Source organism: Sceloporus undulatus, chromosome 6, assembly GCF_019175285.1.
Source record: "Sceloporus undulatus isolate JIND9_A2432 ecotype Alabama chromosome 6, SceUnd_v1.1, whole genome shotgun sequence".
NCBI lineage: Eukaryota > Metazoa > Chordata > Lepidosauria > Squamata > Phrynosomatidae > Sceloporus > Sceloporus undulatus.
The window spans coordinates 24,801,417-24,818,910 of record NC_056527.1 but is presented as its reverse complement, the minus strand read 5'-3'; the positions used below and the strand labels follow the sequence as shown (position 1 = coordinate 24,818,910).

The 17,494-nt window shown below is 38.7% G+C and overlaps 1 protein-coding gene across 2 annotated transcripts in view; it reads left to right on the top strand.

Moving 5' to 3' along the window:
- MLLT10 (MLLT10 histone lysine methyltransferase DOT1L cofactor) overlaps positions 1 to 14,907 on the top strand; it is a 120,578-nt gene extending 105,671 nt beyond the window's left edge. For both annotated transcript variants that reach the window (XM_042471912.1, XM_042471913.1), the window contains 7 exons: positions 3,122 to 3,276; positions 5,031 to 5,219; positions 5,769 to 5,857; positions 5,972 to 6,324; positions 8,986 to 9,085; positions 12,001 to 12,213; positions 14,321 to 14,907. In XM_042471912.1, coding sequence (XP_042327846.1) covers positions 3,122 to 3,276; positions 5,031 to 5,219; positions 5,769 to 5,857; positions 5,972 to 6,324; positions 8,986 to 9,085; positions 12,001 to 12,213; positions 14,321 to 14,365 — 1,144 coding nt within the window. In that variant the 3' untranslated portion in view covers positions 14,366 to 14,907. The remainder of the gene's footprint in view (positions 1 to 3,121; positions 3,277 to 5,030; positions 5,220 to 5,768; positions 5,858 to 5,971; positions 6,325 to 8,985; positions 9,086 to 12,000; positions 12,214 to 14,320) is intronic.
- The last annotated feature ends 2,587 nt before the right edge of the window (positions 14,908 to 17,494 follow it).

Genomic DNA, 17,494 nt, shown 5'->3' with positions numbered 1-17,494 from the left:
TATATATTGCACATAGAGATAATATTAGACTAACATTATTAAGGCTACCATTATTAACATTATTAACATATTTACCAATAAAATGTCTACCTGCATGTAAGAAACAAAATAACCTCAGAAGGTCTAATGGCTGTCGAGACAGAATGCATGGTGACATTTTGTTTCTTAAAATATTTTGATTTTATATATAATTCTTGAGTTTGTAGTTCTTTTATAATATAAATGAAAAAGCACAGTACAAGATATTTACATAAGACAAAAACACATCTATCTGTCAATGAACATAGAATAATACAAAGAAGGCTTTTCATATCTGCTAAATCACATTCAAATATTTTAAATATAAAAGCTGCCTGGCTAGATCTAGCCAGTGACCTTTGGTGAATCTAGCACTCTGTCTCCAGCAATGGTTAAGACTGTGTGCATCAGAGAAATAAGCAGGTTTGGGGTGTTATCTGCCTCCCCCCCAACACACACTCATCCTGGAATTCAAAGGGTTTAGTTTTAGTGCAATCTACTAAGCATCTATGGCTGTATAATCTTCAAGCTTTTCTATAGAGCTTATGCAGGGCTCCCACAGTGCATCCAAATTATTGAATAGGTATTGTGCATCCATAAGGCTAGAGGGACTTTATACCCTCTGAGAACATGTGGATAAGTGCCCTGGTCACATTGACTAATAACCATTGAAGGATATTTCATCCTAATTTGTTAAAACTGTCTTTAGTGCAGTATAGTACAGTATATTATTGTACTTCTATGACAATAAAAAGAATATGAATTTTGCATTAAATTGTAGAGTGCATAGCAGAATTATACTCATTTTACACAATTTATGTTGTGCTGTTTAATAGTACAGAATTTTTATTTCAACATTTTAAAGATTGAATTACATGTATGGGGGGATTCAGTCTCACAATAATTTATTAACTGTTCTGGATTTTTTTTTAATTGGAATAACTTTTCCCCCTCTTTGCTGATACTTTTAACATCCTGTCTACTGTGATTGGTGAAGCTCATTGAACTGGTGCTTATAATTAATTATTTCCAAGATCTGTTTCTAGAGTGGTAGCTGCTTCAAGAATCTAAAATTGTATATTCATAGCTAGTATTTTCACATGCTCAGTTGTGAAAAATGGCTAATATTTTCACATGTTTACTTGTGAAAACATAAATTTCTCTCTGCCATTTTATGAACCAGTTTGTTGTTGTTGTTTAAGAACAGTTTCTAACTTTTCAGAGTCTGTTCAGTGTCAGATGTATTGAATGCATAATTTAATTTTATATAGCTTCTTATTTCCAACTGAAAATGTTAAACAAAGTAATCTCCATTACTCGGGGGGGGGGGTTGTCTAGCAATTTGTTTCAGTTGTAACTTCCTATTAGCCATAGTCCACCTGGATTTAGTACAGTTGGTATTTTCCCAGGTAGTTTATGCTTTTGTACAGGATGTACAGTCATTTTTTATTCCTCTTCTGAAGATCAATTGTGCTAAAATAAGACCATATCACTAATAATCTTTTTAGTATAGTTATGTATTTGTATCTGTATATGTAGCTGTCTATATATGAAAAATCAGGGGAAAGCATTTAGCTTTTGTCACTACCAAATATGTCTCCTGCTTTTCTTATAAAAAAAAATTCTGTGAATTCTTCTGAGATGTAAGACCCATTGGATTCAGTTGGACTCACATCCATGTTAAAGGGCTTAATTTCTGTGTGTCTTAAAGTATATCAAGGCTTGTGGTAGTAAACCCCACTGAAATTCAGTGGAATTTATTTTTCAGTAGTGACATCTAGGATTTCAATACAATTTTCTTTTGAAATTTACTTTGGCACTTGGGAAATGTTGTAGATTACAATTAAAATGGGAAAAGTTGTAGTTTACATTAACTAGATTAATCTGTTCAGTGTTGAGTACCTCCTCAAAACAGTCAGAAAAATACTATTAGTTTACAACTGATGCTCCACTGAAATGATACTTAACTGGACTTTTAATAATGTATGTTGCTGTATTGTGAATAAGGCTGGATTGAGGGGGAAGCGTACTCTGTGATCATGTATTTAAGTATACTGTGTTATGGTTTTGTTTTTGTTTTTTACCTTGACAACTATGAACATCAGAAGGTGGTCTCAATGCTCTTCTAATGAAGCTGGCAGGAACTGTTTTTATTCATCAGCATTTTAAAAAGCTTGAACAGGCATATTAAAGAGAAACTGTTAAAATCCACTTGGATTTTTAAGAACTCCTTAAAAAACCTTAATGCAGTGGTGTAAGTTTAATAAAATGCTGCTGTCATGATATCTCAGCACTGAGACAAAACATGGTTGACAGTCGAAGGTTCAGCAAGGTCACTGTCTTCAAAGTACTTGCAATGTAATCTCTAGTTTGTATGTGTGTTAGAAAAATTAGGAAATAAAAATTTCCAAACTGTTAGTATCTGTCACATTAAGTGCTGATCAAGACTTCCTGTGCTTTGAATTAGCTATACTGTGTATATGAGTCTTCGATACTTTCTTGTATGTGATATTGATTGTTATTATACTTCAAAAGGTCTGTTGTATAGTGTATTAGCCTCTTGGTTCAGTTACACAATGATGATATATTAAATCATAGAGGTCTTGCCTTTAACTGACATGAGTAGGATATCCTTTGTGGCCCCTAAATTTATTCCTTGGTAGACTCTATGGATAGTGATTAGATTGCAGAGTCATTTCCTTCTTAATCTCATGTAATTGTGACAAAATTACAGGAACTTTAAGGAAACTCAAGCAATTCCTCAAATTATTAATTTGTTTGTCTGGCATTTTCTAGTTGCATAAGTCATTTGTTTATCTTAAATCATATTTTTGAAGGGCTTTGCTCATTGTTTTATAAAAAAATGTTACCTATATTAATAAACTACAGTTCTCAGTATAATGTTACCTTATTTAATCCGAATAATCAAAGCGTTGCTTTTTGTACTGAAATCCACCTAGAGGAATTGTCATGCTGAGATTTCTTTATTGAAGTATTGGTGATGAAGACTAGATCTAGAACTTTTAGGGTCTTAAGGAATGTTTGCTTCCAAGAAGTTGCCATTCCTACCCCATTCTAAATGTTATGTATATTCTTTCTGCAGGTCTCCGGTAAGTAGCTTACAGGTTCATTGTGATCAGTCAGAGAACAGTAGTGTGGAACAGCTGCCCCCAGTACCAGCTACTATAGAGCAACTTCTGGAAAGGCAGTGGAATGAAGGGCAACAGTTCTTGCTAGAACAAGGCACCCCTAGTGACAGTAAGTATGTCATATGGCCATGCCTGACCATTTGAATGCTGAATGATATTAACTATGTGTGTAATATAGTATTCATCAGGGGGGTGTTTTATGATGTCCATATATTCTATATATTGGAAGGGTAGTGATAATTTCTGAAACATATTGATGTATTTAAATGTGATTCTGGGTGTCTTGGTGTGGAGAAATATTTTTTATTTTCCTGCAGAATTTTGGGCAAGAGAAGCAATGGGGGTAAACATGCTCTATGACGTGTTTCAGTGAAGAGATAGATGTATAACTTTTGAAAATATATGATTAGAAGATTTAATGACTCTTCACTGAGAAGTTGTATTCTGACTTTGTTGCCTTACATTTATATATACATTAATGATCTGAATTGTTCAAAATTTTTTGCTATTTAACAGAATTTCTTTAGCATGCTTTTCTTGTTGTTGATATTGCGTGAAGTGCCATCTAGTTGGTGTTTTGGGTTTTTTTTATGAATGGTGCCCTGACAAAAATGCTAATTGTGAGGAAATTCATGCAGGGATAATCCTTTAAACATGATAGCTGGAGGACAGGTTTAGCTAAGTCTTATTGCATCTCATTTGGGCACACTGAGAGTCCCTTTGTATGTTCTTGAAGAGGAGGGATAAAAAGCTAAATCCTTGGGAAATGACCAGATGTGCCTGTACCCGGTATACTTGTGTCTGTATTAGGCCCAGAGGTCACATTAAACAAATACAATTTAGAAATTTAAAAGTGGTTTTTCTTGTATTATAATGGTCAAACTGTCTGAGTTGTTGGCTGATGCAAGCCCCAAAATTCACCCCAAACCCAAATCTGTGAGCAGGAGTGGATAGTATTTGGCTCAGGATGAGCTTTATTGGCCAAGGACTGCAGGGTTCCTAGTGCTCCCTGCTGGGTGCTCTTTAGAGAGACATTGAAAACAGCTGGACTCTGTTAATTTAAATGCAATAAAATGGAGTAAAAACTTTCATTGATTACATAAAGGTGCAGGGATGTTTTGGTAAGGAATCAACAGAACAGTTTTTCCCCTTCGCCAATTTTTTTTTAAAAAATTAAAAAATGGGTTTGAGAGTAATATGTATATTGAATTTTCCAACCCAAGTTGGAATGGAGTAATGGATACTCCTGAAGAAATCTTTCTCTTCTCCACTCCACATCTGAATACATATTTTAAAAATCTTGTGAACTGGTGAATGTAACTAAAAACACATATATTACAATTAGTTTACAGACTTTGATAAAACAAGATCCCCCCCCAACATTATGCTAGGTGTGGGATTCAGGATTTGGACTCAAAATTGTGTGAGTTTTTGAGAAACTGGGACCTGTAGAATCTTTGGATCAAAAGTGTATGTTCATAAGAGCAATGGACTATGTACAGGAAATATTGTCACTTTAGAAAAGGTCTTGCATACTGCAGAAGTGTAGACAAACACATGTTGTATGTTTCTCAGTTAGTGCCTATAGTTTTCATTATGACTAACTGCAAATAAATAATAAATAATAATAAAAGTTTTATTTTTATACCGCCCTTCTTCAAATCAGGGTGGTGCACAGATAGGGTATATTTCATTTCATTGCTTAAACATCTAATAAGGACAACAGTTTAAGAGGAGAAAAGTACACTCCAAGAACATATTTGTTAATTGCTAATAAGAATTGTGTAGCTTTACAAAGTGTGAAAAAAATTCCAAGGGAATTTTCAGGGATTTGTAAATTAAAGGGTCGACATTTTTATTTAGTTTTAGGCATGTTGAAGTCATTACATCAGCTTCAAGTTGAAAATCGTCGCTTAGAAGAACAGATTAAAAGCCTGACTGCTAAAAAGGAGCGCCTCCAGCTACTAAACGCCCAGCTTTCTGTTCCTTTCCCAACTATTTTATCCAATCCAAGTCCTTCTCATCAAATGCACACATTTTCAGCTCAGGCTGGTAAGGAAAGAGATGTACTTTTTTCATGGTACTGTCAAAATTTCCAGAAAGTTTTAAATTATTTCAGCATATTATCATTACTTGTCATCTGTATGTGAAAAAAATAAACAGAATAGTTTTATTATTGCTTGCTTCTGCAGTGCAGCCTGCAAACCCAGTAATTCCTAAGCATATTTTTGAAAGGGTGTAGAGCTGTGAAACTTTTTTAGATAGATAAAGAGATGAGATTGGCATAAATGATTGATTTTACTTTATGTTTTTCAAGATGAAATTGTATACAAAAGTCACAGTATGAAGTGTTTTCAAAAGTACAGTTCAAACAAGCTGCTCATCTTCATGAAATAGCAACCGTCCTTCATCAGTACTTTTGTCACTTGAGTAGTTGCAGCAGCAAAAGTCATTGACATAAGTAGAACAGGGTGTTATTGTTATTGATACATATGATTTAAGACAAAATAAATTCCGTTTTATGCAAGTGTTTTACATAATGAGATGTATGTATTTGAGATGCAGAAGTTAATGTTGCTCTTTCATTTTTCATTGCTTTAGCTGCTAGCACTGATTCCTTGAACAACAGTAGAAGTCCTCATCTGGGAAGCAGCTTTCTACCTGACAACTCTCTTCCTGTATTAAATCAGGTATGTTTGTTTCTTTTTTTATGCATTGCAGACTTCTAGTAGGATAATATTGCATTTTGATTATCTTACTGCTATGTGAAGTTTGATACAGCTGAGCTTTTGTGTTTTCATTAGGAGATAAACTCCAGTGGACAAAGCACCAGTAGTTCCTCTGCTCTTTCCACTCCACCACCTGCTGGGCAAAGTCCAGCTCAGCAAGGCACAGGAATTGCAGGAGTTCAACAGGTCAATGGAGTGACAGTGGGGGCACTTGCCAGTGGAATGCAGACTGTAACATCCACCATTCCTGCAGTGGGTGGAATAATTGGAGCTCTGCCAACTAACCAGCTGGCAATCAATGGAATTGTTGGGGCTTTAAATGGTGTAATTCAGACTCCTGCCACAATATCACAGAACCCTTCTCCTCTCGCTCACACAACTGTGCCACCAAATGCAGGGCATTCTCTGCCAACTACATTGAGTAATAGGTAAACTTTTCATCTTGTTTGTATTGTTTCGTCATATTTTCACCATTTCCTAAAAGCCTATATTTATCAGAAATAGCTGCCTTTATCTTGAAGATGTTGAGGGAGAAATCATATTGTGTGTGCCAGAAGTTTAAAAATAGCATAGTACTTGCACTCCATTGTAAGTGGTGGGGGAAACTAAGTAATCATTGCTTGAGGCATCTGTTTGAATAAGATACAGGACCAGTTCAAATTATGGTGTTTGTCTGTGTTTGTGCATATCTGATGGTCATATTACAATCTAAATGTTTTCTGATGCATTTTCCTGTGCCTGCCAGTGTACATTCCAGCACAGCAGGTGCTCTTTTACTGTTTGAGATGGTGGGACAATTTGATATTAAGGCTATGCAACTGATTTATCAGTATCTTTAATGAGACAAATTGAGCAAATGGACCAATTTGTTTGAGCTTTAGATTGAAACGGGTTGGATCAATATAGTTCTAGAGCGGAATGGCAATCTGAATTACCATTCTGGACTGATTTGGTAATCTGGAAATTAAAAATAAGCAGGAAGAAACTAGATTATGTGCCTCCAACATTACAATATAAAGAAAATATCAAGTTGGGCGAGCAGGGAAGGGGGGTGCCTGAATTTTGCTGAGGAACAGCTCTGTCACGCAATCTGGGGCAAGAATCTCACCAGCCTTGTCCAGTCACATATTTGAGGCGGCAGCAAGTTATTGAAGTAATATAATTATCTCCTCATATTTTCTTTGTTCAATATTAGAAGCAGATTGTGAAAGAGCTGTGGTGTGGGGTTGTTCATTGTTATCCGAGTTGGTGTCACACAATCCTTAATTTCTTTTTGTTTTGTTGGCTAGTCTAACTTAATCATTGTTTGCCTTGCTTATTTATTTCTGTCTTTAATGTGTTATATTGAGTAAACCGCATGATAGGTTCATCTTAAGGTCGCTTAAGTTGGAAATGACTTGAAAGCACACAACAACAACAAACAACATGTGCTTTAGTTGCAGTTATGCTCCCGCCCCAGTTGTCCATTGTGAGGACTCATGAGGGAAGGCAGGCAATCTGAGTCATCCCAGAAAGGGGACAGCTTTGAGGTCAGAGAAGATCCTAGGATAGTTGTCTGCCTTGACTGTAAGCAGCTAATGAACACTACCAGCACTTTGCTTTAACACCAAATGGTGTCTTTCAGGAAAGAAGCAGAAGAAAACAGTAGAAGTAAGACAGCAGTAGCATGTAGGGGGCGGGAGGGGAAGAAACTGCCACTGCAGTTCTTTTTGCCATGAACAAGGCTTAGGTAGCCAACTCTGGAAGGGATGCAGTGTGTATTGGCAAGGGGATTCATGGAGTTATGAGTGGAAAACTTCCAGTGATTGCCCAGCTCACCAAATGCAAATGCATTAAGGGGGAGCAGGTGGATTACCCCAGTTGAACTGGAAATAAATAAAGCCTGCTTCCTATTTCCATGTGCTGTGTGATTAAATCTCACCAGTTGTTTTGCTGGTAGAATAAAGGGGGAAAACACACACACACACACACACACACACACACACATCACACTCTTGAAGTACATTGTCATTTTCATATATCACAACTGAAACTTTAAGAGAATTAACTGATTGACTCCAAGGGGACAATGCCAGGTGAAAAGCACAATGGAATGAATTGCTAAGACTGAGCAGTAAGAAACATTTAAAATAACAAACAAAACCTTATGTCTTTGGGAAAATTTTCCAGGAGCAGCAGGAGTTTGATGGTGAGGCATCAGAATCCACAAAGCATGGGTCATACCCACAAATTTGGTTAGACTAGGTAGAACTAATGTAGAATTTGGAAGGTAGTTAATTTTTCCCAAGGATATGCTTGGGGGATATTGAGGGAGCAAACTGTTGAGATTTCATAATATGGCACATAATAAAGCAATAGAAAGGGCAGGATGGACACATATTTTTCAAACTTGGAAGAAAGCATTCAATAATTTTCCCACCCTTTTCTTCTGCTCCATTCTCAGAATAGTCCTACATGTGTCAACAGAATTTGGGATTAAGAATGCCATATTGTTTCAGAATATGTATACCGTCCTCCCATCCAATGTGTGGATGTGTCATATGCGGACGAGCTCATGCAGATGGCAAGCCCGGTTGGACAAATGTGTGTGCGGCAGTGCACCACCATTGAAATCAACAGGACCCTGAGGTCCTGCAATTTTCCCCATAAGCAGGGGGGCGGGGTGGTCCAGAACGGATCCCCGCATATACAGAGGACCCACTGTATCTTATTTGTCCTTTCAAACTGTTGCATAGTTTAATCAATATGTTTTAACTGATGTTGTATGTTGTTTTTTCCCTTGCCTCGATCCATGGGGAGAGGCAGGTTAATAATAATAATAATAATAATAATAATAATAATAGCAGCAGCAGCAGCAGCAGCATTTTGTAAATATATAGAATAGAGCAGCTGTTAATTTTTTTTACCCGCATTCATCAGGATTAAGTAGTCACTTTGTTCAGCTGAGAGAGTGTGACTTTCCCATTGTCACCCAGTGGGTTTCTATGGCTGAGTGGGGTCTCTAGAGCTATATACCAGTGTTCAAACCATACTGGTTTATATGCAGTGTAAGTCAAATCACCAAGTAAAGGATTCCCATTACATTACAGTGCCTCAGGACTTGGGTTTCTTCCTGACCAACAGAGACAACTTTTGCTCCATCAGCACCAGCAGTTTCAGCAGTTACTAAATACTCAACAGTTCACATCGGTAAGCCTTGCCTTTTTATCATTATCTCTACAGTCGTCCTTCTGTTTGTGAGGACTTTGGATCCACATTCCTCACTTACTTGCGAGGGGCAAACGGAGACTTAAAATGGGGTGTGTGTCTCTGGTGCCCGCCCGCAAAGTTGCACCACCATTCATGTCAATAGGGCTTGAATATTGGCAGATTTCCGTTTTTGCGGTGGGGTCTGGAATGGATCCCCCACAAAAACAGAGGGGCAATTGTATTTCATGTTCAGGAGTCAGTATTGATAGTATGTACCCAAAACAGAAGTCAAGAAAGTGGGCAGATTAAGAAGACTGGGAGCAGCTATGCCAGGCCGGTAGAAGGTGGATGGAGCCGGTGAATTTTCTGTATTTGCGGGGATCTTGTTCCCCTAACCTCCGTGAATACGGAGGGACGACTGTAGCTGAAAGAAGTTGGCTACATGAGCTTTCGTAGATTTAAGTCTACTTCCTCAGATGCATTTCCTCTAAATACATCTGGGGAACTAGACTTAAGTCTACAAAAGTTCATGCAGCCAACTTATATCTTTCAGTTACTTTCAGAAGTGCTACAAGATCTCTCTGCATACTGATTCTACAGATTAACATGGCTATATCTTTCATAGAATCATAGATTTGGAAGAGACCACAAGGGCCAATCCAGTTCACCCCCTGCCAGGCAGTAGCTCACAATCAAAGCACCCCTGCCAGATGGCCCTCTAGCCTCTGGTTAAAGACCTCCAAAGAAGGAGACTCCATCACATTCATAGGGGTGTGTTCCACTGTTGAACAGCTCTCACTGTCAGGGAGTTCCTCCTAATCTCTTTTCCTGTAGCTTTATTTTTTAAATTTATTTATTATGGTATTTATACCCTGCTCTTCAGCCCTAAAGGCTATCAGAGTGGCTTACAATTATTATTTTTAATTGGACAGTTCCCTGCTCTCAGGCTTACAATCTAAAAAGACACGACACAAAAGGAGAAGGGAATGGTGGTGGTGAAGGGGATCAGGTTCAGCAGTTTGTCTCTCCCTCTGAGGCCTGGACCAAGGCAAATGGACTGGAGGGAGGGCTCAGCTTCTTAAGGATAGGCCCAATGGCGTTGGGCCTCTCTTTTCACTCCCTCCTGGGTCGGGTGGAGTCAGATGCCATGGAGGCAGAATTCTTCTTCTTGAGCTTAGACTCATTGTTCCATGTCTTATTCTCTGGAGAAGCAGAAAACAATTTTGCTCCATCCTCAATATGACATCCCTTCAAATATTTAAAGGCTATCATATCACCTCTTAACCTTCTCTTCTCCAGGCTAAACATACCTAGCTCCCATAGGCGGGTTACAGACCGCCGCAAAGTGGCGGTCTGCCGCCGCTTGCTCCGTGCGGGAGCCGCAGCAGCCACACCGCGCGGCTCCTGCACGGACCGAAAAAGAAGCTCCAAAATGGAGCTTCTTTAAGTAGCGCCTCTATGACGTCGCGAGGCACCAGGGGCGCACTCGCAACGTCATAGACGCCGCGACACGTGCGGACACACAGCGTCCGATACGTAAATATGGCGGCGGCCGTGTGGAATGGCCGCCGCCATATTGTACGTACAGAATACGTACTAGGGTTAGGGGTGTGTGGAAGCACCGGCCCTTCCTAACCCTAGTACGTATTCATTACGTACTAAATGGCGGTGTGTAACCCGCCATAGTCTCTCCTCATAGGGCATGGTTTCCAGACCCTTCACCTCTTTGGTTGTCCTCCCCTGGACATGCTCCAGCTTCTCAATATCTTTTTTGAATTGTGGTGCCCAGAACTGGACACAGTATGCTAGGTGAGGCCTGACCAAGGCAGAATAGTGGCACTATTACTTGCCTTGATCTAGACACCATACTTCTATTGATGCAGCCTAGAATTGCATTGGCCTTTTTAGCTGCCTCATCACACTGTTGACTCACGTTCAATTTGTGGTCTGCTAGGATGCATAGATCCCTTTTTCACATAGTCTTGTTCAGCCAGGTGTCCCTCATCCTCTTTTTTTGCCCTAAGCGCAGTACCTTACATTTACCTTACATTTCTCTGTGTTAAAATTCATTTTGTTAGCTTTGGCCCAGCTTTCTAATCTATTAAAGTCATTTTGAATTTTTATCCTGTCCTCTGGGGTATTAACTATTCCTCAGAGGACAGGGCCAAAATTCAAAATGACCTTAATTGATCTTTGATCAATTCAGTCTATTCTTGATGCATGTTAGATCTGGAAGACATGATCGCACAATACATGAGAGAGTTGGTCAGTCTGGCATACTAATTATTAATGCATCTATCCCACATTTCTTCTTTGCACACTAGATGACCATGGACATATGGAGATCAGTATCTTCTGATCTAGTTCATCTTGCTCTTGGTCAAAGTCTAAATGTCTACACCTAAGGCCTAAGAAACTCCAGCACTTTTCAAAGCATTGCTGTGCCTTAGTGTTTTTTTTTTTAATTCTTCTACATTTTATTCAATTGCACATTGACATAGACATTCTTTGCTTTTCCTAGTTCTGTCTTTTGCTGTTTTCATTCTCTTTTCTCAGAACTATATGTCTTTTGATAACTTACTTTTTGAGGGATGGCGCTTTTCTGGTAAACATCACAGAAATTTATCCCCATATTTCTCATATACAAGCACTGCACTCTTAACTGCTTTAATACATTGGCTCGGAGGAGGTTTAGAAGCCTCAGCACCATCATTCCTCCCCAAACCAATGTAAAATTATTGCAATGGTTTTCTTTCTCTTTAACATAGAAAAATGCAACCTACCAATATATAAATCCTTGGTGAATGAGAAACACTTAATCTGGCCTTCTTCAAGTTTTAGTACTCATTTTTGTGAATGCATAAAAATACCTTCCCCACAAAATAACTGACTGCTCCTTCACTGTTGTATTCAAGGAACAGCATCAGGCTCTTCTGTATCAACTAGTGCAGCAGCAACAGCAGCAGCAACATCATCACCAGTCTGAAGTACAACAGTTGCAGATTTCAGGAGCCACACAAATTCCCATCAATAACTTACTGGCAGGCTCTCAGGCATCTCCACTTCATACAGCTACAAATAACCCATTCCTTACTCTTCATGGGGATAATGCAACTCAAAAAGTCACTGTAAGTATGCACATGTACTGTTGTACACTGAGGTGGATTCAAGGGACATTGATTAGCAGTGTTATGGAAGGTCTTAATCTGAAATATGGAGAGGGCCAAGGAACTGTCTTAAGATTTAAAGGGAGAGGCAAAATTGTATTTTGACTAGCTGTAATGAGTGGAATGAACAGTTGCACCTATCTTAGCATCTAATCCCTGGAGTGTTTAGCAGAGCACTACTGCTGACCCCTCATGATGAAAATAAGCATAAGGCATCTTATTAGCTTCTTAGAATCTTATGAGTTGGAAGGGCACACAAGAGCCATCTACTCTACCCCCCTGCCATACATGTTTTTTCCAGGATAATAGACAGCTCATTCTCCATCTTCCTACTATAGAACAAATGTTCCAGTGCTGGTTTTAACTTAATTGCCAATACCTACAGGTCTGTTGGCAATAGCCCAAGATTATATTTTTGACATTTTGGAAGGCAGTAAGCATCAAGTAATGACACTAAATCTTCACAGAGTTCTGTTCAGTGGGCTCATTGAGGTAAGAAGGTGACTCTGGACACTGAAAGGCTATGGCAGTCGGGTGTAGCCTCCGGCAGTTCCTACCAACCTGATATGGCTGATGGACTGCATGTCCGCCATCCATCCAAGCTAAGAAAGGAGAAACTCATCCCCAGAAACTAGCCACCAGATGACAATTGGTTTGTCATGTGTGAACTCCATGATGTTGTGATGAAATAGTTGCAGTCTGTATCAGTGGAGAGACTCCCTGCAACCACATGTATCTTTCAGGTAGTCCAGGCAACTATTATAAAATGCTCAAGTGATTTTCTGGAAAAATAGGCAGCAGAGTGTTCTTCATTTGTAAAGAACTTAGATGTCAGTACTTAAAAAGGAAATAATAAGTCCTGTATTGTATTGATGTTTATACTGTCTGTACAGATGGGTGCCGCCATTTTGATGCAGCGGATGCTTAGCATCCACACGTGACGTCATTGTGATGTTGCAAGTGTGCCATTGGCGCACAGTGGCATCACAATCACACCACAAAAAGAATGCACTTTTTGCGAGTTCTTTTTGCTGTGCGGTTTGTCCGCTGCAGCTTCCTCGCACAGCAAAACAAGGCATGGGCAGACCACCCTTTTGTTTTTTTCAGGAAAACAGTACATTGTGTCTATCTTTAATCCAGACTTTCCCTTCAGAAACTGTTCCTAATGCTAGAGCTGAGGTCTAGAGCATATGACAAAATTACTGTGCACAGTAATACATATGCACAGAGCGTTTTTCCCCAATCATCAGTTAATAAGCCCCACACATAGGGATGCTTGATTAGAAATTTCAGACCATGGGAGTAGCTTCAAGGCAAGCTTGAGCTTCATTTACTTCCTTTCTTATCAGCTGCTGTTAACTAGGAGCTGTATATCGACTTAAATCATCATTTTACTGATCAATCAATATTTTGAATGATTTGCACAATATCCAAAGCTCAATGGAGAATGTTTGAAAACTTAAAATTGACTGGAGAAACCTATGGATAGTCAGAAAAGGCTACTTAGTTTTTTTTTAATACAATCCTCCAATTTGCTAGATCCTAATTAATCTCTGATGTGCTGATTTTCTGTCTCAGCAGTGAAATGAACACAGCACTTTCTATCACCTATTCATAATGAAATATGTACTTAGCTTTCTCAAATCATTTGGATATTCAATTATAAAAGCTCACTTGAATCCAAGGAGAAAGCTGGAGACATGTAGACTGAGGTGTTGGCATCTGCCTTCTACCCTAATAGTGAGGGGTGCTTATTTAGCTAGAATTCCCTCTCAAGTAAGAGAAAGCAAGGGATTGATCCTGCCTTCCATGCCCTTTTGGATGTGCTGAGAGGGTAAGCAGCTAAGAGCATAGACTTAGTTCTGAAGGAGAGCAGCTAACTGCAAGAAAATCAGACTCAGTAGTGGAGACCAGTGCCATCTTCCACTACCAAAGGTTTGAGTTTTGCTGTTGCTTCTCATATTTTCTAAAGCTCTTCTGATGCTATAGCCTCTCAAATTACATTTTACAATACATATGTAATTCTTACAGTTATAACATGACATATTGTGTTTCTTTTTCTCTCCAGAGACTGACTGATAAAAGTGGACCAATTGCACCAGAGAAGAATTGACATGGTGGATGTAGCAAGGAGTATCCTGGCATGATAGCACTTCATCAGGCTGCAAAGTGCAGCCTCTCTTCTAGAAGTGTGGCTAGATGCAACGAGGAGCGAACTGCACACTGGAAAAGTGAATCTACCTTAAGACATTTTATATAAGGCTTTGACCTTGTTGCTTTTTGTTGCACTGAAACTGAACTGTTTTTTTCAGATTTCATGGAATTCTTAGTTTGCATATTAAGACTTGTCATTTAGGACCGTTTATTTGAATTCTGCTGCTGAACTGGTAGCCTTTTAACATTTTGCATTGTTAATGAATTGCCTGTTGTAGTTCCATTGTTTTTAGAAAGCAAACCAAATTTGCAGTATCTGCCAATGACAGGTGGACAGTCCTGTTACCTGTTAAACAGCTGTTTTTAGAAATACCATTTTTTTTCCAGAAGAGGAGCAGGTTTTAAAATTTTACTTATTTTCTTAACTTTAGTGAATGTTTTGCTAGAGCAGGAGTTCGCAAGGAGTGACAAAATGGTGGTTAATCTTGATATATTTTTTTTTTTTAAAAAAGATTCCTGGAAAAAAACAGATCAGTTCAAAGGTTTTAAATTTTACCAGATGAGTAAGCAACTCAAGTTCTGGTAGCATTTGACCTAACCCAAGTGCCTGTTGCTTACCTCTGTTGGGTTGGAATGGCTTTATATAGCTGGTCATGCACTAAATAAGTCTTTGTAAAAGCCAGGAGTGTGTATACGACTTTGCACCAGCAGCCTTTCCCATTGATCTGCCTTTATTAGAAGTGTTTGTCACTATAGATAGCTCAGGCAAATCATTACCTGGGTGGCTTTCCACTAATAAATTACCAAAAAAAGAGGGGGGGGGGGGAGAGATTTCTCATTTCTATTAAAATGTTAACGGGTTAAACAGAAGTATTTGAATATTTTCAATTTAAGTAGGTGATTTCACAATATGACTATGCATTATAGCAAAAGATAGTTTGAAGCTGGGACTTAATAGCCACTAATTGAATATGTGTGAATTATTAGTGGAAAATGCTCAAGTATACTTAGACCTTCACTGTGTACCTAATTGGAAGAATCTATTGTTTCTGCAATATTGTTTGGTTAAACATTGCACAGTTCTTACCTCATTTCTGTAAATAAAGTTTTGTGGCTGTTTTGTATTGTGGAGAATTCATAAAATGTGGATATTTTGATTTGTAATATTTCTAATTGGTAGATCTAATTGAAAAGTAAAGAATAATTTATTTTTATATGTTCATGGGAATTTTTAAAAAAGTCACAAATCACTTTTGTAGATAATTTGCTAAAGTAAATCAGTGTGGTTTAATTTACTTAAACCACTCATTTAATATTCTGTAACAATTTGTATAAAATGTTGGTTTTGCCTAGATGTAAAATTGCAAGTTTATATAAAGATGTACAAAGCTTTGATTATTAAATTTTAATATTGCTTATGGCTGTGAACCTAACATGGAACAGATTTCTTCAAACTCTTATTTCAGTTTGATAGTATGCTAGTCATTATTGGATGCCATAGTCATGTGTTTATATGTATGAAATGAGGCTTTGTTTACAGGTTCCAGCTGGCATTTTCCTGCAGGCTGGTTCACCCTTATCTGCTGCATTAGTAAAAAACATAGTATCAAAGGGAGGGGAGATAGAAAGGCATTGCTCTGTTAGCAATATTACCAAACTTTCATTCACCTAAACCACCCCAAATAAAAATGAAGAATCAAGCACAAAAATGCCAAATCTGATGCATTAAAAGTGTGCTTTACCAAAGTTTGTTAGAGAAAGGCACTTGCAATCGGCCTTAGTGGAAATAACAGTGCCTAGATGTGTGTGTGCGAGCCATCTCTGATGTTACTGCTACTAGATTGATATCTCAATGTCTCACAGGCTGGGAATAGCTTGCCACTTTTGCTAGGAGCCACCCTAGCCAACATGGTCAGTTGTTGAGGATGTGGAGACGACAATTTCTGGAGGGCTCCATGTTCAATATTAACAGATCTCTCTTTAGGGCTCAAAATCAAAGAACAGGTTGCATTCCTTTAACTGTGGTTCTTCAAGTTATCAGCTATGAATACACGTAAAAGGGTTGTCCTGCACAGCAAGTTTCTAGAGCTGTTAGATGTGATTTAGCAGGAGCCTCACTCACTATACTATGCACATTCAAGCGCTGCTCCAGTCTTGCCCTCGATTCCTTGCTGCCAGCCACAGCAAAAAGAAACAAAATAGCTGGGAATGTGATAAAAGCTTCAGGAACAGAAGATGTGTCAGAACAGTCATCCTCAGGATCAGGAAAATGGACAAATTGATACAAACTTGTGGAGGTAGAGCATGGTGGGACTTGCTTTGAACAAGGCTGACTAGTGAGTTGCATGGAAGAGGCAGTGGAGAAGGCGCTCTCCTGAGTTGAACCAGAGGAGGGTATGAAATTGGAATAGAGATAGAAACTGAGGCACAAGGAAAAGACAGTGAAATACCATGGTAGAGAAGTGTGATAGCTGGTGCTGAAGACAAACAGGTAATATGGCTGAGGCACAGATGAAGGCTTAAAAGGATGAACTATACTGTGGCTGAAGAGGGCTTCTTGCCAGAGGAGGGTCTACTCAGGTAAGGTGAGCATGGGGAACACAGCTGCTAATGCTGCAGTGGTCCAAAAGGAACTGAGGAGAAAGTGGGAACAGTAGTGGTGGGACACCCATAGCAGCTCTAGCAAGTTCCAAACTTTGCTGTGCAGGCACAGATTGACCAATTTGTGTGACTAAGAGACTGTGAAGAAGAAATCAAATTACTTGGGAAACAAGAATTCAAATAAAATTATAATGGTTGTATTAAAAATTCTCTCCAGAAAGCCATCCAAAGAACAGTTATTTTTTCAGGTAGTAATAAATGCTTATTTAGTATGAATTGCTGTTCAATTTGCATGTGAAGTCCCACCTTGCCATTTCCCTGGAACTCTGCTCAGGCTATGGATAGGTCTTCACTCCCAGGCTGGCTGACTGTCCAGGAGGGAAGCTTTTCTGTACAGAGACAGTTTTGCCCTTGAATGTTTATCATTCTAAGTTACTGAAATGCACTGTTGTGGGTCATTTAAAACCCAAAATATAACTTCACTAGC